Genomic DNA, 20,556 nt, shown 5'->3' with positions numbered 1-20,556 from the left:
TATCATAAGCTAATATGAAGTAAAAGAAAATAGTGACCATATAATGGTCACAAATCAAGGCGAGTGTTGTTGTGATTTGGCGCTATATAAATAAAATTGAATTGAATTGAAAATTTAATTGAATATTCTTATGTGCTCTATATTTAAACTGATTTAGACCCACCTGAACGTAAAACACGTGTTATAAAATAAATAAATCAAACAATTATTTATAAAAATATAAAAAAAAAAATAATGCTTGCGTTTATTTATCAAACGATTCTACAGAAAAAAATAAAACTGAATTATTCCTGATTTACATTAATGCAAACAAAGTAATTCAAGTCACTAGTGCTGGTCCCAGGCACTAGGAGTAAAAATCTTGACCAGCAAACATCATAAAGATAATAAGGAATGAGATTCTCATAACAGATTAGTGCAGGTAAAGGGAGAGATCTGAGAGAAGGAAGTTAGATACAATGTGTGTGCAAGTGAATAAGTGGAAAGGATACCAGGAGCGCCAGAGGTCAATCATGATGGGAATATATTAGGAAAGATTGTTGAATATGAAGAAGAGGAAGACCTCAGAGGAGAGTCTTGGATGTAGTGAAGGAGGATGCAGAGGGCTGGTGCGACAAAGGACGATGATCTGCTGTGGTGACTCTTACTGTGCTGAAGTTGAGGTTCACCCTTCAAGCAGCCAAACTGTGCAGCAATAATGTTTCTTTTGTGCTGGAGCTTTGAGATCATCACGTTTGTTTGTTTCATAACATGAATACATGAGTAACAGGAAAACTGAAGTGAAGTTAAACTGGTTTTTCTCTTCAGGTCCAGACAGCTGCTGGGTCAGCAGGCCTTCATGGCTCACATCACCATCAACCAGTACCTGCAGCAGGTAACCTCTGACCTTTAACTGTGTCTGAAATGTACATTTTTTATGTAATTTGGTTGGAATCTGTCTCATTTTCCTCCTGAAGGTTTACGAGGCCATCGACAACCGCGAGGGCTCCTTCTGTGCTGAGCTGCTGTCCTTCAAACACCCGCATGTTGCCAACCCCCGTCTCCAGGTTAGCCACTGCTGCCTCGCATAAACTCTGAATGTTGCTAGGACACAGCCTCACCTGTGTGTGTGTGTGTGTGTGTGTGTGTGTGTGTGTGTTACAGCTGGCGAGTCCAGAGGATAAGTGTCAGCAGGTTCTGGAGCCGCCGTACGATGAGATGGTCGCAGCTCACCTCAGGTGGGACCGACGGATCAGACGGTGATGCTTTAGTGGTGTTGTGAGGACATAAAGGTGAAAGAAAATGGCTGTGTGTGTGTTTCAGGTGTACCTACGCTGTAGCCAACCATGACTTTGTTGAAGCCTACAAGTTCCAGACGCTCGTTGTTCAATATCCTTCATAAAGTGACTTTTTGGTCTCTTAATCACACAATCTGACCTTCAGTAAATAATCACTAATCAGTCTGATCAGCTCCTTGACTCCTCACGTCCTTCTTGAAGGCCTTTCAGTCCCACAAAGAGGAGAACTGGTGAGTTCAGTTTCAAAGTAGCAGACTGAAGCTGATTCTAACGTGCTGCCTTTGAACGCACCATCACTGCCCTCTGTTTCAGGGCTCTGCCAGTGATGTTTGCTGTCACTCTGGACCTCCGGATATTCGCCAACAACGTAATGGCTTTTCTTTTATCTGTTCAGCAGTCAAATTCATCCATATATGTGTATTTATTTACAGTCCTGCACAAAAGTCTTGAGCCTCAACTCATTTCTTTAGATTTTGCAAATATTGACTTTCAGCCTTGTTAGATTTGTAACAACCCTGTGATTGCCTTATATGCTATATTTCCATGTATGCTTGCACTGGTTTCCCATTTTCCTAGCAAAATATATAAAGAAATGAGGAGTACTCAGTATTGTATTTATATTTATAGTAAGAAAACTAAAAAATGTAACCATTTTCCTCTATAAATGCAAATAAAACAGCTGACGTAAAGAAATTTGTATAGAGACAGGACCAGGAAATTACAGGTGAAAACCTTCAGGTGTGATTGAAAGTTATTGAAAGTGGGTTTTAATTTTATTGTGTCCAGGCGGAGCAGCAGCTACAGAAGAAGGGTAAAGGTCAGCCTAGCGAGATGTTGGAGAAAGCAGCAGAGCAGCTGATGAGCTGCTTCAGAGTTTGTGCCAGTGACAAGTCAGTAAATATACACGTCCTCTGTGTATGCGTTGATTATAATTCCCATTTTATGCACTATTATATTTCATGTTTAATGGACGTCCTTGTTAATATTGACATTTTCAATGTTGGTAGTCGTGCAGGTATTGAGGACTCAAAGAAGTGGGGGATGATGTTTCTGAGCAACCAGCTCTTCAAGATTTATTTCAAGGTCTAAACTCAATAGTGACTGAAACACCCAGTTTATGAATCATCGATGGAGATTTGGTGATTGGTTATAGCTGCAGGTTTATGTGTTGCAGATCAATAAGCTGCACCTGTGCAAACCTCTGATTAGAGCCATTGATAGTTCCAACCTGAAGAATGACTACAGTCCAGCTCAGAAGGTCACCTACAAATACTACGTGGGCCGCAAAGCCATGTTCGACAGTGACTTCAAACTGGGTAACACTGCTACAGATATGGCGCAGTGTCGGCTTAAACATTATTTGAAATTGTTAAACGATTCAGGTTTGGAGTACAGTTAAAATCATTTTTTGTTTCTGTAGCCGAGGAGTTCTTGTCATACGCCTTTGATCACTGTCATCGATCCAGCCAGAAGAACAAGAGGATGATCCTCATTTACCTGCTGCCTGTCAAGATGTTGCTGGTAAGAAACTTTAGAACCTTTTTGGATTTGGTAAAATGGGTTTACACCAGTTTAGATCCTGATTAGAAAGTCCAGACCAGTTTACACTCAGGACTGTTGCATCATGGGAGCAGTGTAATGGTTCCCAGGGTAACTGGTTGTTGTTGGTGTTTCAGGGTCACATGCCAACTCATCAACTCCTTAGGAAGTATGACCTCATGCAGTTTTCTGATGTTACCAAAGCTGTGAGGTAAGGAGAGGGGCAGTGGCATTATCACAGGAAGTGACATCACGTCATGTGGGCTCACAGGTAAATGTTTGTGTCAGTGAAGGGAACTTACTGTTGCTGAATGAGGCTTTGTCCAAACACGAGACCTTCTTCATCCGCTGCGGGATCTTCCTCATCCTGGAGAAGCTGAAGATCATCACCTACAGGAACCTCTTCAAGAAAGTGTGAGTGGTTCAGTAGCTGTTTTACCAACACACACACAAACTGAAATGTAATCAAATTCTTTTTACATATTACTTTTTTTAATGTTTTTTTGTTTATGAAGATTGGTCCCTTCATTTTTGAGAGCATTTGGACCTCAAATTTAGCGCCTTGTTTAGGTGTTTTCCCTTGTTTGTGGATATTATTCAGATTTTATAGTTTTATTCTGTAATCTCAATCAAAAAAATGACTAACAGCAAATAAATTTCTCTGTAATCTCCGAAAACATGAACCGTACCCTGACTGATTTCTGTCTGCAGGTATCTGCTGCTGAGGACTCACCAGCTGCCTCTGGAGGCCTTCCTGGTGGCTCTGAGGATGATGAAGGTGGAGGATGTCGACATCGACGAGGTGCAATGTATCCTGGCCAACCTCATTTACATGGTGAGGAAACTGGAACATAAAAAGCCACTTAGATTCAGGTGAACTGGCAAATAAACGCTGAGCTCTTCTTCTGTGTTTCCTGTCGTCTTCCAGGGTCACATCAAAGGCTACATCTCCCACCAGCACCAGAAGCTCGTGGTCAGCAAACAGAATCCCTTCCCTCCTCTGTCCTCTGTCTCATAGTCTATGAGACAATTCTACAGGGCTGCTTTCCTGGAAACCTTTTTCACTCAATTCATATTTCCTTTATTTTTTACTTTAAAAACATGTCGAATAAAACAGATGTTGGTTTGTAGAGCTTGTATCTGGTTATTACATTTGTTGCTATGAATTGTGGGTGTCAAAGGTTTTATTTTGAGCAGAACTGAACTTTTATCATCGCGAGATTAAGAGACTGGAATTTGTTTTTTCAAAAGCATTTTAATTTACACATTTCAAATACAAATATTATTCATGACTTAACGTTTGTGAAGTTCAGCAGCAGAAAGTTTCAATTTTGTGTTTTTGTTGTGACCATTTGGAAAAAAGAAACTGAAAGTAGGACAAGAGACTCATCGCAAAACTGATTTATGTTCAAAGTTTTCAGTCTTTAGGGAGGGCAGCTGTTAATAAGAAGAAAACAAAAAACGTTACAAGTGAACAAGAACAGGTGAATCGGTTTCAGATGGTGGCGATCTGTTAGCGAGCTTCTGGATATTGTCTCACTTGGGGAGTCATGGCTAACTTCTCGATCACCTCCAGCCTCATTCGGATCCAGCTCAGGTAACGAGACAGTTTGCTGAACACCAAACCACCGCCGCTGGCCTCACACTCAGACGGTGATGAGATTAGCAGCCCAGTCAGGAACACTGTGCCTTGCTCTACTGTGGCTACAGGCGACCCTGGCATCAGCCCGCCACATGGCCTGTTGCTGGTTTCTAAATTTGACCTGCTGACCCCATGCGAGGACTCAAAATTCAGAGCTTTTGAAGTGTGGTTGTAGCTTGCTGTTTTATTCAGCAGCCTGAGGTTAGTGTTTTTGTTTTGGGTTTGATTCTGGAGCCTATTCACCGTGTGCCCTTGAAGCCTTCCCTGGACTCCAATCTGGTTCCCTAAAGGTCTGTTTTGATGCCTGTGGCCTCTCTTTGGAATCTCAAGGTGTACATTAGGGTGTCTCTGAGCTCCTGGGCTCTCTTGTGTTTCATTTTGGTACTTTAATGGTTCATTTTGCTTCCTCATGCAGAACATTTTGTTGCTTAGTGGATGTGGGATGTTCAGCTCACGGCGACAATCGTCCAGCGTCATATAGACCAGTTTCTGGTTCTTGCTGATTTCCCAACTCTCTGTAATCCCAGTCCTCCCAGAATGCATCAGGACATTCTCGCTGAAGTCTTTGGTGGGCAAACAGAGGTGGATGAGGCTGGGGCTAAAGGTCATGGAGTCAGCTAGCTCGAGGAGGACGAGGTCATTTTCATGGTGACCTTTATGATAACCGTTGTGAAGGTACATCGCTTTGACGGTGAAGAGCATCCTCTGTTTCTCTGGGAGACAAAGGAAATTAGTTAAGAAATGAATTGATCCACACTGTGGGAAATCAATATTTGGTCCCCTGCTGAATTTGTAACTTTGCTCACTTATCAAGAAAATAATAATTTTGCAATAACTTAATTTTAATGGATAGAGAAAGAACTGCATGATGTAAATGAAAAGTGTAGTGCACACCAGTGCCTTTTACTCAGCAGTGTGCACACAGCGCTCTGCAGCTCAAAAAATGAATTAATAACAGATAAACGTCTCAAAGTACAGCCACAGCCAAAGATTTTTATATGAATGAATGCAGCTGGTATGATGGTTAGAACTTTTGCATCACAGCAAAAAAGTCCTGAGTTCAACTGGCCGGGCCTCTCTGTGTGGAGTTTGTGTGGGGTCTCTCCAAGTACTCCGGGCTCCTCCCACAGACCAAAGACATGCAGCTAGTGGGGTTATGTTAACTGATTATTCAAAATTGCCCACAGGTGTGAATGTTAGTGTGAATGCTTGTGTGGCTCACTGTGTTAGCCCTGCGACAGACTGGCGACCTGTCCAGAGTGTACCCTGCCTTTCGCCCTATGGTAGCTGGGATAGCTGGTAGTCAACCATCAATTTCTGATGGACAGCTTTGGCTTTTGAAACCTTTTGAATCAATTTGTCTTCATCTGATCTGAAATATAGTTTCTAGAGTGAAACAAAGATGTAAAACCTGTCCATACACTGCATTAATTTGTCAGTATGTCAATGGCTTATTCAGGGTTTAATGTGTGTAAGGGCTAGTTCTTCCACTTTTTGGTTTGGGTTTAATATTGTCTTCAGTGATTTGAACATTTGATAGAACTGAATCCATGTTTTGTTTTTGTTTTTTAATTGGGCAAATTGTCTGTGAGCACATCCTGTTTGCAGCCTGAAATATATATACAGTACAAATACTTCCAATACGTTTTTCTGACAATTTTTTACTTTCACTCCCTACAATTTTAACGTCCAACTGATGTGTCAGGAGTTAAAGTGCGATTCTTTTCCCCACACTGAGCCAATTACAACTGATTTTAGGTTTCCCCACCTGGTTAATCTGAGTTTAATCCCTGACCATACTTTCCTTTTAAAGCCACCCTCTGCAATACATGCAACAGAAAATAGAAACATGTATTTTTACATTTTCCTCTGCTGATGTTGCACTTACATTTATTAGAATAAAAATTTAGACTAAAATAAAGTTTTTCTGGCCCTACTGACAATATTTTATTAATACTTTATTAAAGCACATGGTTCAGTGAGCTTTGCACAAAAGAACGCCCTCCAAAAAGCTACTTTTACTTTTTTTCTTAGAGTACATTTCAGAGCCGCCCCTTTTTCACTTTTACTTGATTAAAGAAGCTGAATCAATACTTCTACTTTTACATGAGTATTTTTCAACACTAGTGTTTGTACTTCTACTTAAGTACAGGATGTCTGTTCTTTTGCAAACTCTGACTAACAGAAGCTAATTTAAAAACAGTAAAATTTAAAATGTAATGACGTGACTTTTTTTAGATTTTTATTCTGAATGGATGAGAAATTGATGTCTATACGTCATCCTTTCTATATTTTAATTTAGTAGTAGTTATTATAGTGTTATCATGGTGTGATAACAATAATTGTGATAGCATTTTCTTACCAGCAAGCACATAGAGGTTGGAGGGTTTTGGTTCTGAGTCCTGATAGAGGCAGCGGGCAGAGGTAAGGATGGACCGCTGACCCAGCACCACACCACTGCACAACTTCTGCAGTGTGCTGTTCAGCAGAGACACCTGGTGGCAGTATACAGACAATTTATTTATTATTCTGGTTTTATTTAGACTGACACCACAGTACCAGAGGATCTTACCTGCCAGGGACAGTTACCATGGTGACACGTGGAAAGAGTTTCCTCAGGAAGTCTTCCACAGGGAAACTCGACTGTGGAAACAAAGACAACAATAAAACTTCATCTCACCAGTTTGAACTGGTCTCATAAAGTCTAGTGTTTTTTCGGAGCATCCAACCTTCTGGCAGACAGCTCCGTCCGTCACTGTGCAGCTTGAATCCAGACATGCAGGAGCATCGGAAGGACTCGTAGGTCACTGTGCATAGCTGATGACAAGCAGTCGGACTCTCAGTCGGACACTTAGATATCTCTAAGATAGATTTGGAAAACAAATCATTTTTTTATACGTGATGGTCTGATATTTCTTAATTCCCATTAGTGCATCATGAGTTTTGATCTCCCGTCCTTTTACGGAGGTGTGGTCAGACCTGCTGTTTTGGTTTGCTGTGCTGTGGACGACCTTATAGTCTGTAATGGCTCATCCTGTACTTTCAATTCACAGACTGGACCGTAGTAAGGGGCGTTGCAGGAGCAGGTAAACCCCCGCACATTGTGAGTGCAGTTCCCTCCATTCAGACAGGGACTCTGCAAGCAGTGGTTTCCACCTCCAAAGACCAAAAACAGAAACTGCTAGTGTTTAGTAAACTAATAAATGTTTATATTTTTGCTGTGAAACTATTAAATCAAATATTTACATTTAAAATAATACATTTGATGACAGTAAATCAACAAAAATATTATTAAAATACATTCTAAACACATTTTAATTATCAAACTGCAGTTTCTAGTTGGAAAATAAATGTTTTTTTTTAATTTATTTTATTTCATTAATTAATCAAATGTAGTTTAGCTGAAAGTAGATACTCACCAGAGTAAACAGCCCAGAATGTGATCTACACACAAACAAAAAACATTAGAATCCGAGAGGAATTAAGCAATGCTCTTTTTGTTTTGTTTTTTCTCCTTTTTCTATGTATGTTTAAAGATGATCATTAAACTAAATTTTCAAATATGACATAAACAGGCTCTGGATTAAGACGGCAGCTCTGGGTGCATCCCAAGGAGCAATTAAAAAGAAACAGAGAACATCAAATGTAACACAGACATAAAAAAAAATGCAAATCAAAAATGAGTAGGTGGTCTTTTAATGAGCCAGAACCCTAAAGAATCAGAACCTAAAACATATTGTTTTAGTCTGTGTTTACTGGAATCTAAAAGTAAAAACACAGGTGTAGAAATGAGTGCAAAAGCTCCCTTTTTTAATTTAACTAACCGTCCTTCGGGTGTCTTCAAAGTACTCGCGAGCCTCTTCAAAGTTGCACTGCTCCTCGTAGCACTCCCGCTCCAAGTTGCCCTGTAGGATCTCCTCTAAAATGAACGAGTTGGCCCGTTTAGGGCGCAGGAACACGGCGTGAGCCTCAGGAGCTGAACGAAACACTGAAAACACAAGAGCACTGAAAAGGCTGGAGGCTCCGATATGTTAGGTTACCGTGTCATAAATAATAAGGTGTCTGTTGCTGAAACAAAAAACAGTAACATTAAGAGGAAAACAAATAAATGATTTAGAAACTACGTGATGATTATGGATGTCATAGTTAATTTGCCCAATTTTGTCAGTTATTATGTGTTGGTATTCTTCTGTATTATGATTTATGTTCTGATTCTTTAGTTGTGCCGTTTTGACTATTATTATAGGTGTTGTTCAGTGTCAAGTTTGCATCTTGGTGATTTGTTTCTTGTTTCCTGTTTTACTTTGAAGGTCCACGTCTTATGTGCAGTGAGTCTAGTTGTGCTTCCCCCTGTCTCGTTAGGCCTAATTTCTCCCAGCTGTGTCTCCCTCCTGTTTCCTGTTTTGTGATTACTCCTCTGTGTATATAGGTCCTGTGTTTTCCTTTGCTCTCTGTTGTGCTGTACCCTCAGATTTGCCTGTGTTCTAGTTATAGCTTTCACGGTTTGGCTTCTGTTTCATGCCAGCAACAAAGCTGAGGTTTTTGTGTTTGCCATTTTGTTTCCACGAGTCCTGCTCTTGGGTCCTCATCCCTGCCTGCCGCACACAGAGCCCTGGCAGTCTCAGCTTCTTTAGCTGAGGGTAAAACAGTTTGATGAGCATAAAAGTTGATGGAAATGTGATTTCCAAAGGCTATTACATGTAGACTTCAGCTAATAACTAATAGAGTTTCAGGGGAGAACAAAAAATAAGAAAATCGTCAGGTCATGTCCGTAAGAAATAGGAAAAACGGGCCTCTGGATGTCTGGAGTTTTGATCTCCTCCACACCTGCTTCACGCCCTGGAGGACGGGGCTGTGGCCCCCCCACACCCTCTAGCAGATTATTACATGAAGGAACCTTTTAAAAAAAACAAAAAACAAGCGCGTCCATGCTCACAGGTGTACACACGGGTGATCACACCCACAAACTACACCCTTTTTGGCTCCTACCTCAAAGCACACTGTGTTCTGTTGATCTTATGTGCTGCACAATAATGTTTAACATTTAGTATTTACTGTCATATTCCCATATATCATTGTGATGTTGTTTATTCTATTACTCTTGTTCTCTTCTGCTTGCTTTCTTTTTTCTTTCTCAGCAGGTGATCCAGGTGATTGATATATGCATTTTTTTTCTCTGCCCGTTCTGTTGGTTTTTGTCTTTTGCCCTTCTCCCCCGTCCCTCTTCTCAGCTGTTTCTCTTTCCCTCTTTCTTTCTCCCCTTCTTTCCCCCAGTCAAGTCTGTCCCGTATTCAGTAAGTGAAAATAAAATAAACAATAAAAGGTGAATCAAATGGACCATTACGGCAAGGCTGGGATGGTCAGTTTGGTAAAGTAAATCCGTTGGGCATCTTTCTTTGCCTTTAGACAACAATTCTGATGGCAAAAGAGCCAAACGGGACAGGCCAAAAAAAAAAAAAAAAAAAAGAAATAGGAAAAACGTCATGCATCTGAATATGAATAGTGTGCCAGAATCAGTCAGGGTTTGGCCTTCCCAGAGCCCGGACCTCAACATTATTGAAGCAGTGTGGGACCATGTTGACAGAGAACAGAGCAAAAGGCAGAAACATCCAAAGTAGAGCTTTTAATGTCCTTTGAGAAAACTGGAGAACTATTCCTGAAGATGACTTAAAGGAAAGACAAGAAAGCTGCCGAAGAGAGTTCAGACTGTGCTGAAGAATGAATGTTCTTGTTATAATTGTAAAAGTCACAATATTAATGGATTCTTTTATATTATTTAAGGTAGTACCTATATTCTATATTTTTAACCATTAAGTAACCAAAGTTATAATAATAATGTAGCAAGCTGTCATTGTGACACGATTAGAGCTAATTGTGTCATGACTGTACTGACAGTAAAAATGTTGTTAAATTCTGTGCCAACTTGGAGTATTTTTATACCACTTGAATGTTTTTGTCAATCAACTAAGGAACAACAATAACACAGCAACAGGTCAAAGGTCACTCTCTTACCTTTTCCTTGACTGGAGACCTGAAGGAAACATTGAAGAAGGCAGAACAGGAGGAGAGACGCTGACATGATGCTGACCGCCATGACACTGACTGCACTGCTGACACACACACACACACAAACACACACGTCTGCACACACATATATACACACTAGTGACTCACAACAGCAGTACAAACCTCACAGAAATTGTATCATGTTTTTAACAGTCTGTTAAACGGAGTTCATTTATATCTGTCCTGAAATAAACTAAGATGTCAGTCTGGTCCCAGGTCATTTTACTGGTGTGCTTTTTTATGTACAGATAAATATCCAGTCATTATAAAACTATTTGTTTTTTTTATTCACATGATTCTCTAAAGAGTTAAAAGACAGCACAAGTTTCACTAAACGCTCTGTTCTTGACGTGGACTCTGGCCTTTCTGTTCAAACCACACAAAACAAACTAAAGGTCCGACCTCTGAACGATCAACAGGTCTGTTTGCCTGAGGTAAACGAGGATAGATTTCATCACAAATGTTTATCATCTAGTATATCTGGTACATCTGGTAATAAGTTTATAAGGGTTACAACTTAAAATTTTATTCAAGAAAATAACAGTTTTCCTCAGCAAAAACACCAATGTTATCGAAAATAAACTAGCTTTTTATGACATTTGCAACTTCATTTTCCTCCAGCAGAGTCACTGGAGAGATCTTTAAATTTCTATTTAGGACATAACAGTTAAGTTTAAGCAATTTGATCTTGTTACTTACCATCTAGTAATGCTTGTTTTGTTAGAGTAGTGATTACTTGAAACGTAAAAACATGTATCAGTTCAATTCTGTTTATCTTTATAGTGCAAAATCCCAACAGTTATCGCAAGGCACTAGTAAGGTAAAGACCAGACCCTACAATAACACAGAGAAAACCCAACATTTCAAAAGCCTCCTTTAAGCAAACACTTGGCAACAGTGGAAAGGAAAAACTCTCTTTTAACAGGAGGAAAACATCTGTTTAACCAGTTGGGCATGAGAGGAGGGAGACAGAACAAAAAGAAACACTAAGGTAGAAAGCCAGAGTTTAAGAATAACTAATGATTAAATGCAAAGTGTATAATGTGCAAAATGAGTGAAAATGATGAGTGAAGAAAAAATAGTGCATCATAGGAAGCCCCCAGCTCACTCAGGGTCACCCGATCCAACCATAACCTTTGTCAAATAGGAAAGTTTTAAGCCTAATCTTTAAAATAGAGATAGTGTCTGTCTCCTGAATCCAAACTGGAAGCTGTTCCACGGAAGAGGGGCCTAAAAACTGAAGACCCTGCCTCCATTTATATTTTTAAATATCCCAGGGACCACAAGTAAGCATGCAGTCTGCTATCTAGGTGCTTTAATGGAGTGATAGGGTGCTATGAGGTAATTAAGATAAGATGGGGCCTGAACTGATGAGCTAGTTCTCCAAAAGTTGATTCTGGTCATCTGGATGTATTTTCAGTGGAAGAACCATTTCATCACTCATCCAAGTGACTTCTTCAGTCTCAGCTGACTGCAGGCTGAAATCACAGCATTGTAAGATGGCAAAAGATGTACCCTTAGGCCCCCTCCTCGATTCAGAGATAGTCTTTCCCTTTTCTTTCGCCATCTTACAATGCTGTGATTGCAGCCATTCCCCAACTCTCTGTGAATGGTACTCATGGCCATTGATCAGTGGGCTTTGATCAGTGGTTGTTGATCAATGGTCATGAGAATTTGTATAATTATGATGAAGGAACTAACCTCCCAGCTCATTGTTCTCTCACTGGTTCTCTCATTATGCAAATGTACTGTTTATAAGATTTGGGGAAACCTGTAGTCAGCTGAGACTGAAGAAGTCACTTGGATGAGTGACAAAACGTTTCTCCTACTGAAAACACTACATCCAGATCAACAGAATCAACTTTTGGAAATTTACTTACCTGGATGATTGAGCATGGATCAAGATGATCAGCTAGTTTTTCAGCATTACTCTGAGACACGATGTTTTTAATTTTAGAGATGTTGCGCAAATGAAAGAAAGCAGCCCGACATTTTTGTTCAATATGCGCTTTTAAGAACATATTCTGATCAAAAACAACTCCAAGATTCCTCACAGTGTAACTGGAGGCCAAGGTAATTCCATTCAGAGTAAGTATCTGAGGACATATCATATTTCTAATATTTATACAGTTACCTCAGTTTCATTTGAATTTAGAAGCAGAAAAATGAGGTCATTCAGTAACTAATTTTTGTGTGTTATCTGGCTTCGTGGATAGTTGAGTATCATCTGCATAACAGTGAAAATGTATGCTATGCCTTCTAATGATATTTCCTAAGAGGGAGCATGTATAATGTGAAAAGAACTGGTTCTACCACGGAACCCTGTGGAACTCCATAATTATCCTCAGTGTGTTAAGAGGACTCTTCATTTACATGAAAAAAAAATGAATGAGATGAGTCCACTGTCAGAGGCCATAGAGTTTTGTAACAAGTCACCAAAGCTGTTTCTTTACTCTGAAACCTGACCGAAACTCTTCAGATAAACTCTTTCTCTACAGAAGATTTTTTGTGCTGTTTTATAACAAGTCTTTCAAGATGTTTGGAGATGAAAGGAAGGTTGGAAAATAGCCCATAATTATGTAGGACAGCCAGATCTTTTTTGTTTGCTTTACTCAGAAAAACAAAAAGAAACAAAAAGTGTGATTTTAAGAGGACATCACACTTCAAACTATTGCTATATTATTGTTACATTGCTGGAAGTTTTTTCAAATTCAGCTCAAAAGCTCATTTCTGTCAGCAACTCATAAAGAATACATGGACACAGACATGCTTTCCATTCTCACTTTAATCATACTGACCAACAAAATTATTAAATCAAGTTTCAGTGGATATGGCATGTTAGTGACAGTTTGTCCCTTTAATGGAATCAGTCTGAACAGAAAGAGTTAAACAGGAATCTGTGAAAAAACTGGAACATCAAACGGAGATCAAGACCATACAAAGCCAAAAGTGAGGGAAGGTTGGACAGAAATTCATCTCAAGTCATGAATTTGAAACAAAAACAAAATATTGATGATACATAAACCAAATTAAAAATATAAAAGTTCCAGGAGTAGTACCCTGAGGAACCTCATAAACAATTATTGACTCTAATTCTCTCTGTCACAGGTGGGACTTGTAGCTCTTTTCTTACAAGGATAAACATTGTTTCTCTGAAGGGATTACATGAGAGGCATAACTGTGAGTGTTGGTGGATGTTTACACATGTTTTACAGATAAAGCCTTTTTATTGCAAGATGCTGACTGCTGCCATTTGTGCCACTGTGCACCAGCTTCTTGATACCCTCATGGATCCATCGAATGTACCTGGACACCTGGGTGTAGAAGTTATACTTGCCCTTGCGTTCGCAGCCTTCGCCCCAACTCACAATGCCAGTGATGAAGTGGGTGTCATTATAACGTGTGATGTGTGGCCCACCACCATCACCTTGGCAAGCATCCCTAGATTTGTAGCCAGCACAGAACATGCCATTAGTGACTAGAAACCGAGTGGAATTGATGCAGGTTTGACGGTCCACATGGGTTACAATGAGGCGCTTCATGATCATGGATGGAATCTGAGCCTCCCCAAGACGTCCAAAACCACTGACCACAGCTACTGGCTCCCGCATCAGGACCTGAGATTAAAGGTAACAAATTTATCCAGAGTGGCAGCTGTCTGTTTCTGATCCTGCATTTCTTTTATTTTGTCGTGTAAACATGGCATAACTACAGCTATGTAGTAACTACAGGTCTTCAACTGGAGTAGACACCCAGATAATTAAATGTTTAAGCTTAATTTGTGGAAAACACAAAGGCCTTCTTTTAAGGTAGATAAAATAGAGCGACTGCTCTAGCTTGTGGGAAAGTCAACCCTCAAAGTATTTGACCATTGGCCAAGAAGAAATCAGATTTAGGAACCAACTACTTACAGATGTGGGATTTGCACTGTAGCATTTAAAGATTCTGTGGTGTTTCAAAGGTGCAACATACAATAAATAACATGTTTATATTCAACTGTTTGCCCGTCCCTGATTTTTTTTATTTATTGTTGGATCTTGTGTAGCACTTCTTGTGAGGGTGATATATAAACTAAATTTTACTTACTGACTTTTTTTTTAAAACCTTCTTGCACATTTGTCACATTCACATGTTTTAGATCATCAAGCAAATGTTAATATTAGTCAGATAGTTTTTAAATGATGATTTCATTTAAGAGAGTAGAAAAAAGCTATCCCAACCAATCTGACTCCCAAATGAATAACTGGATGTTCCATCCTTGGCAGCAAGAACTGTGAACAAACATTTGTGAAAAATGACAAAGGAGTTTTTCATATCACTGTGGAGAAATATTGTGTCACTCTTCTTTGCAGAATGGTTTTCAATCGCAAAGACTCAATTTATCTCAGATCTGGTGTCCACAATTACCCACAAGAATTAAAAAAAAAAAAAAAAGGTTTTTAACCCTTTCATGCATAGTGGTCACTACAGCGGACAACTATTCAAAGGCTGTTTTCTTGCATTTGTGTCAGTGTTCATGGTATACTTGCACTTAAAACATTACATTGGACACTGATGTGTCACTCCATACCCTGCCACCCACTGGTCCCTTAATGTTACTATAGATGTATGACGTGTTTCACTGAAATCATTGTTATTTAACCCTGTCATGCATGAATTATGACAACTTTGATCAGGATTTTTTTCTCAAGTGTTTTTATTCATCTTTTCATGGCTAAAGATAAATACTTAAGAAAAAAAATCCAGATTGCGCTTGTCATAATTAATGCATGAAAGGTTAATCATGTTATCAGTCCATGTATAATGCTGGAGCAGTACCTGCACTAAGTATGTGTGATGATTTTGGGGGCATTTTTTACTGACAAAGTTTCAGCCATTAAGTCTTGTCTTGTTATCTATTGCCTCAGACCACGTTGTTCCTCTGACAAACTTTGATAAATTAACATTAGAAGCAATCTGAGCACTCCACCCTTTACATTGATGGGAAGGAGGTAGAAAGGGTAGAAAGGTTTACCCAATTACCCCAGAGACTGCTAGTAAACTACTACCGCTCCACCATCTAGAGCCTTCTGACCTACTGCTGTACACGCTGGTTTAACTGCTGTACTGTGGGGGACAAGAGGAAACTGCAGCGGCCGGCGGGTGGTGAGGGCAGCAGAGCAGGCAATTGGCACTTCACTAACCCCCCTCAGGGAAAATTATACTGGCAGATTTCAGTAGAAATCCAGTATCATCATCAAGGACTCCTCGCACCCTGGACACAGTGTTACTGTGCAGATACTTACGTTATTGCGTATTACACACATTCACTGAGTAGGTGCCCTTAAACTTACGTCTATTTATATCTTCTTCTCATATCCTAAAACAATCTCAATGTAAATCTACATGATTCCAACAGAGATAACACAAACTGTGTTTCATCGTCTTGTAACAGTGACAATAAAGATCTATTCTATTGACACTAGCTTAAAGTTTCACCTTTTTGGCAAAGTCTTGCTCAGGAATGCAGACTGGCAGGATGAACCTCGTGAACTTGATAGGTGTAGCCAGTTTGATGAGTGCAATGTCATTATCGTAGGTTTGCTCATTGTAGTTTCTGTGGGCGAGGACTGCTTCCACTTTGTGGTCAACTTCAGTACCTTCATTCACTGACCTGTCAAACTCACCTGAGTGCAGAGAAACAAACAAAACACTTTAATTACAACAGTCAAAACAAAAATGAATACATATATGACACCTACAAATCTGTGGTCACATCTGTAATCTGTTTTTCCGAATTTACTGATGTAATAGGACTTGTTTTATTGCAGTCTGGCACTGATTTTTAGTTGGGGCTATGGAGCTGTTATTGCATGATTTTGCCAGAAGGGGGACGTAGCATTGAGTGCGATAGGCTGCTGCAATGCTCCCATACTTCAGACAAGGAAAATTCTCCAGACAGAAAAGCCGATATCATAAAGCATGTAATAGACGCGCCAGTCCATCGTGTCCAGCCTGGTTCTGCCAGAAGTTTCTTCCTGTTAAAAGGGAGTTTTTCCTTCTCAGTGTCGCCAAAGTGCTTGCTCAGGGGGTCATATGATTGTTGGGTTTTTCTATGTATGCATTATTGTAGGGTCTGCCTTACAATATAAAGCGTCTTGAGGTGACTGTTGTTGTGATTTGGCGCTGCATAAATAAACTTGAATTGAATTGGACCTGTGCCAAAGAAATTACAGAAAATATTTATATAAAAGATTTATAAATTCTTATTAGGCAGACAGTCATCATTAAAATAAAACTTAAGCAGGTATTTTTGAATCTGAATGTGATGACCTAGAATTGTATGTGAAGGTTTGTAATTGGCTCATCAGACCTACCGAGCCTGACGTTGAAGTCATCTGACTGGTTTACACAGCTGGCAGCTGTCAGGATGATGTTTTCATTGAGTATTGTTCCTCCACAAAGAACTATTTCATTTTCATTGAAAAGGAGGGCCTAAGATATGAAAACAAACCATGCAAAATGAGACTGTTAAACCTGTCCAGAGTTGGAAGATGTGTGAGGATGACAAGCAATTCTATGAACTCTGTTAAAAAACAAAAAACTCACTTGAGAGTGATAGTCTGTATCTGATCAATGTTTTTAATGCAGCTTCATGTTGTGGGTATGTTCATGTGTGTCTCTACCTGCCATGGACATTCTCCTGGTGGGCAATACCCTGACTGGCGATATGACTCATCTTCTATTTCAGAGTCAATCAGACTTTCCAAAGTTGTCCAGGTCTTTGCTGGAATTTGGGTTCTGTTTTCAGCCACTAAATCGGACATTAAATCAGCATCCTGGATCGGCTCTGTGGAGTTTACACTGGTGTTAAGTGCAGTTATATTCCCCTCCATTGTTTTTGTCTGATGGTCCCTCAAAACTGTCTGCAGCCCTTTGGGGAGGATGAAACCACATCTGATGGTCTCTGCAAGAGTTTTATATAAATTAGACGTTGGATTTTGTCACCAGAAAGTTTAGTTTCACTTTTTATAGTTTCTAATGTCTGATCTGTGATGTATTTCACTGCTCTGCTATCAGAGTAAAAGACCAGGTAGATTCTTAAGACTCTCACCATTGAAATGGCAGGATTTTTTTATCAGATGCCAGGAAGTACCCATCAGCACAGGAGCACTGAACACTTCCCTGGATCACATTGCAGAAATGTTCACAGCCGCCATTTTTGTTCTTACAGAGCTGAGGAAGAACTGCAAATACACAGACACTGTTAGGATTCTGCACTCCTCCTTGTGTGTGGCAGTTAAAGTGTTAACAATTCAGAGAGACTGTAGTTATGCTTAGCATCTGAACAAGCACCACATCACCAGTATCCCAGCTAGGATTAATCCTAGATACATATCTCTTTTCATGTACAATTTTCACCTATTTGAAAAACGTTACTGTGATTTCTGTCCAGTTTTGAAGACAGTTGGAGAAACTATACCAGAGCAAGGCTCTAGGCCCAGATAACATCAGCCCCAGTATTCTGAGGACCTGTGGTAGCTAAGTGTGTTACCGAGTCAAATTTATAACCTGAGACTGAAGCAGCAGGAAACAAATCCCATGTGATTCCTGTACTGAAGGAGCTTGTACTCTTTGTTATTTTGGGTCCTTTACCTTACAATATAAAGTGCATTGAGGCAACTGATGTTGCTATTTGGTACTATATGAATTGAAAGAAAAAAAGAAAAATTGGTACTGTCAGAGCTATCATGAAGGTAAGACTAGTCTAAACATCTGTTGACCCTCTGCAGTTTGTATACAGATCCAGTCAGATTGTCTGTCTGGTTGACGCTATCTACGCAAGTATTAATTGTATAAATGATGACTGTTACATGCGTATATTTGTTGTTTAAAATCCACGTTTTATAATTTAGTAATTAAATTACTTGGAACAAACAAAACTCTGGAGTTTACCACTTGGAAAGCCTATCGTTTTAGTTTAGTTTTAGGTTTGTTTTTCTTCATTTCTTTTCATTTGGCTTCTTATTTTTCTTTTCATTAATTAAGCAGATGTAGCTGAACATATAGTAGCTAATGTGAAATAAAACTCACCAGAGTAAACAGCCCAGAAGGTTTTGTACACACAAAAAAACAACAGTTAGAATTCAGGAGTCATTAAACAGGACTCTTTATTGTTTTTTCTGGGGTTTTTTCTAACATTTAAATGTAAAAAAAAAAAAAAACTAATCTAATAACAAACATAAAAGCTCAGACTTGAGTCTGCAACTGAATTTCTAACTGTGTATCACGCACTCTAGTGGAATCTAAGAATGAAAATGCAGGTGTAGAAATGAGCTGAGTAGCTCCTTTTTAAATTTAACCAACTGTCTTCTGGGTGTCTTCAAAGTACTCGCGAGCCTCTTCAAAGTCGCACTGTTCCTCGTAGCACTCCCGCTCCAGGTTCCCCTGTCTGAACTCTTCCATAAATGTATTGGCCCGTTTGGGCCGCAGGAACACGGTGTTGGCCTCGGGAGCTGAACGAAACACTAAAAACACAAAAGTGTGAATTTACAGGTTGTTTCCTGTGGCACATTTAGTCACAACTGGAAGAACTGAGCAACTGAAAAACTGGAGGCTCTGCCATGTTAGGTTAACACATAATGAATAACTAAAACTAACTGAAGTGTTAAAAAGTTAACAGAGGATAAAAAATTAAATAATCAGTCATTTAATTTCTACTGGTGCTTTGACAGCTTTGATTATAGCTGTTATATATTCATTTTTGTCTACAGTACTTTTTCAAAAATCTTAAGCCACGCCTCTGCTTACCCACCAATGGCTCTGTCCTCCACTGCAAGATAACAATCTGCAACTCACCTTGACCTGTGCGGTCCCCAGTCATCCTCCTAGCCTCCCCATGGTATCATACAAACTCTAATAAAAGACTTAAAGCAAACCATTCCCTTTGGTCCAAGTTTGGCTTTTGCTCTTGAGACAGTTTATCAACAGTTGCACTGTTTAGTGGCATGACATGATCTATAGAAAATGCCAAAGATAACACAGTTTGACAGACATAAAATAGTATTATAGCACCAATGAGGTGATTCCCAAACAGCTATTAGCTCTTCAAATGTATTCTTAAAAAATGAAGACTGAACAGTGAAGGCCCAAAAAAGATGTGGCAAATTTTAAAGAAATTACAAGAAAGCTGCCCAAGAGAGTTCAGACTGTGCTGAAGAATTTTACAATTCATAAAACGTGTGTTTGCACATGTAAATAAATTTGCTTACAAAGTGTAAAGAAATGAGCGGAAGTCTTTTTTGCACATTAGTGTACAAATTCATGAAGTCACTGTTTAAATGTGATTTGAATTAAGAAGATTAGACGTCATGATGTTAATGGATTAATTTATACTTTTAGTATAATTTAAATAAAATTTAATAATTGAATTTAATAACTATTTAATCATTATGTTTAAGGCTGCATTGGAGGTTACAATTTTTGTGTGTAATATTTTACTTAGCCATCCCCATTGTTTGTTTGTTTTTAACCACTAAGTTACTATAGAGATAATGATGCTATTTTGACACTGACTAAATATTGTCTGTTTGTTATAACCTATAACATTGGACACACAGCAATTTTTCTAATTATCACTACTGTAGTAACAGTAGCTGTAGTAACAGCAGGTTTTTATGCCACTTGAATATTTTTGTCAGTCAACTAAGGAACAACAATAACACAGCAACAGGTCAAAGGTCACTCTCTTACCTTTTCCTTGACTGAAGACCTGAAGGAAACATTGAAGAAGGCAGAACAGGAGAAGAGACGCAGACATGATGCTGACCGCCATGACACTGACTGCACTGCTGACACACACACACACGTCTGCACACACACACATACACACTAGTGACTCACAACAGCAGTATAAACCTCACAGAAATTGTATCATGTTTTTAACAGTCTGTTAAATGGAGTTCATTTATAACTGGCCTGAAATAAAGATGTCAGTCTGGTCCCAGGTTATTTTACTGGTGTGCATTTTTGTGTACATATAAACATCCAGTC

The 20,556-nt window shown here is 39.3% G+C and overlaps 5 protein-coding genes and 1 long non-coding RNA gene across 6 annotated transcripts in view; 2 read left to right on the top strand and 4 right to left on the bottom strand.

Moving 5' to 3' along the window:
- Positions 1-3,914, top strand: part of pcid2 (PCI domain containing 2) — a 4,293-nt gene extending 379 nt beyond the window's left edge. The window contains exons 2-15 of the mRNA XM_085348532.1: positions 808-874; positions 957-1,046; positions 1,144-1,217; positions 1,303-1,368; positions 1,466-1,507; positions 1,590-1,644; positions 2,064-2,167; positions 2,285-2,360; positions 2,452-2,593; positions 2,698-2,798; positions 2,954-3,027; positions 3,105-3,230; positions 3,528-3,651; positions 3,745-3,914. Of these exons, the coding sequence (XP_085204658.1) occupies positions 839-874; positions 957-1,046; positions 1,144-1,217; positions 1,303-1,368; positions 1,466-1,507; positions 1,590-1,644; positions 2,064-2,167; positions 2,285-2,360; positions 2,452-2,593; positions 2,698-2,798; positions 2,954-3,027; positions 3,105-3,230; positions 3,528-3,651; positions 3,745-3,834 (1,200 nt within the window). The 5' untranslated portion in view covers positions 808-838 and the 3' untranslated portion in view covers positions 3,835-3,914. The remainder of the gene's footprint in view (positions 1-807; positions 875-956; positions 1,047-1,143; positions 1,218-1,302; positions 1,369-1,465; positions 1,508-1,589; positions 1,645-2,063; positions 2,168-2,284; positions 2,361-2,451; positions 2,594-2,697; positions 2,799-2,953; positions 3,028-3,104; positions 3,231-3,527; positions 3,652-3,744) is intronic.
- The window catches only part of LOC146607939 (uncharacterized), a 200,538-nt gene that overhangs the window by 145,240 nt on the left and 34,742 nt on the right, over positions 1-20,556 (top strand). The window lies entirely within an intron of this gene.
- Positions 2,367-3,875, bottom strand: LOC146607946 (uncharacterized). Its single transcript, XR_014905133.1, has 3 exons — positions 3,550-3,875; positions 3,119-3,218; positions 2,367-3,020 (listed from the first exon to the last, which is right to left on the bottom strand). It is a non-coding gene; the product is annotated as an uncharacterized LOC146607946 (long non-coding RNA).
- On the bottom strand, positions 4,079-10,573 carry prozb (protein Z, vitamin K-dependent plasma glycoprotein b). The gene is made up of 8 exons (XM_085348506.1): positions 10,471-10,573; positions 8,283-8,446; positions 7,878-7,902; positions 7,438-7,614; positions 7,188-7,319; positions 7,031-7,101; positions 6,821-6,953; positions 4,079-5,171 (listed from the first exon to the last, which is right to left on the bottom strand). The coding sequence occupies exons 1-8, from the start codon at positions 10,550-10,552 to the stop codon at positions 4,330-4,332; spliced, it is 1,626 nt and encodes a 541-aa protein (XP_085204632.1). The 5' UTR covers positions 10,553-10,573; the 3' UTR covers positions 4,079-4,329.
- Positions 13,435-17,676, bottom strand: LOC146607943 (coagulation factor X-like). The gene is made up of 5 exons (XM_085348521.1): positions 17,618-17,676; positions 17,190-17,470; positions 16,881-16,998; positions 16,003-16,190; positions 13,435-14,141 (listed from the first exon to the last, which is right to left on the bottom strand). The coding sequence occupies exons 1-5, from the start codon at positions 17,661-17,663 to the stop codon at positions 13,734-13,736; spliced, it is 1,041 nt and encodes a 346-aa protein (XP_085204647.1). The 5' UTR covers positions 17,664-17,676; the 3' UTR covers positions 13,435-13,733.
- On the bottom strand, positions 17,687-20,377 carry LOC146607942 (transmembrane gamma-carboxyglutamic acid protein 1-like). Its single transcript, XM_085348528.1, has 3 exons — positions 20,257-20,377; positions 18,871-19,031; positions 17,687-17,750 (listed from the first exon to the last, which is right to left on the bottom strand). The coding sequence occupies exons 1-3, from the start codon at positions 20,336-20,338 to the stop codon at positions 17,694-17,696; spliced, it is 300 nt and encodes a 99-aa protein (XP_085204654.1). The 5' UTR covers positions 20,339-20,377; the 3' UTR covers positions 17,687-17,693.

This window comes from Diplotaxodon limnothrissa, linkage group LG23, assembly GCF_057381915.1.
Source record: "Diplotaxodon limnothrissa isolate DT_005_m linkage group LG23, D_limnothrissa_male_GT1.1, whole genome shotgun sequence".
Taxonomy (NCBI): Eukaryota; Metazoa; Chordata; class Actinopteri; order Cichliformes; family Cichlidae; genus Diplotaxodon; species Diplotaxodon limnothrissa.
Note: the sequence above shows the minus strand (reverse complement) of the source record. Positions and strands in the feature narration are given on the sequence as shown.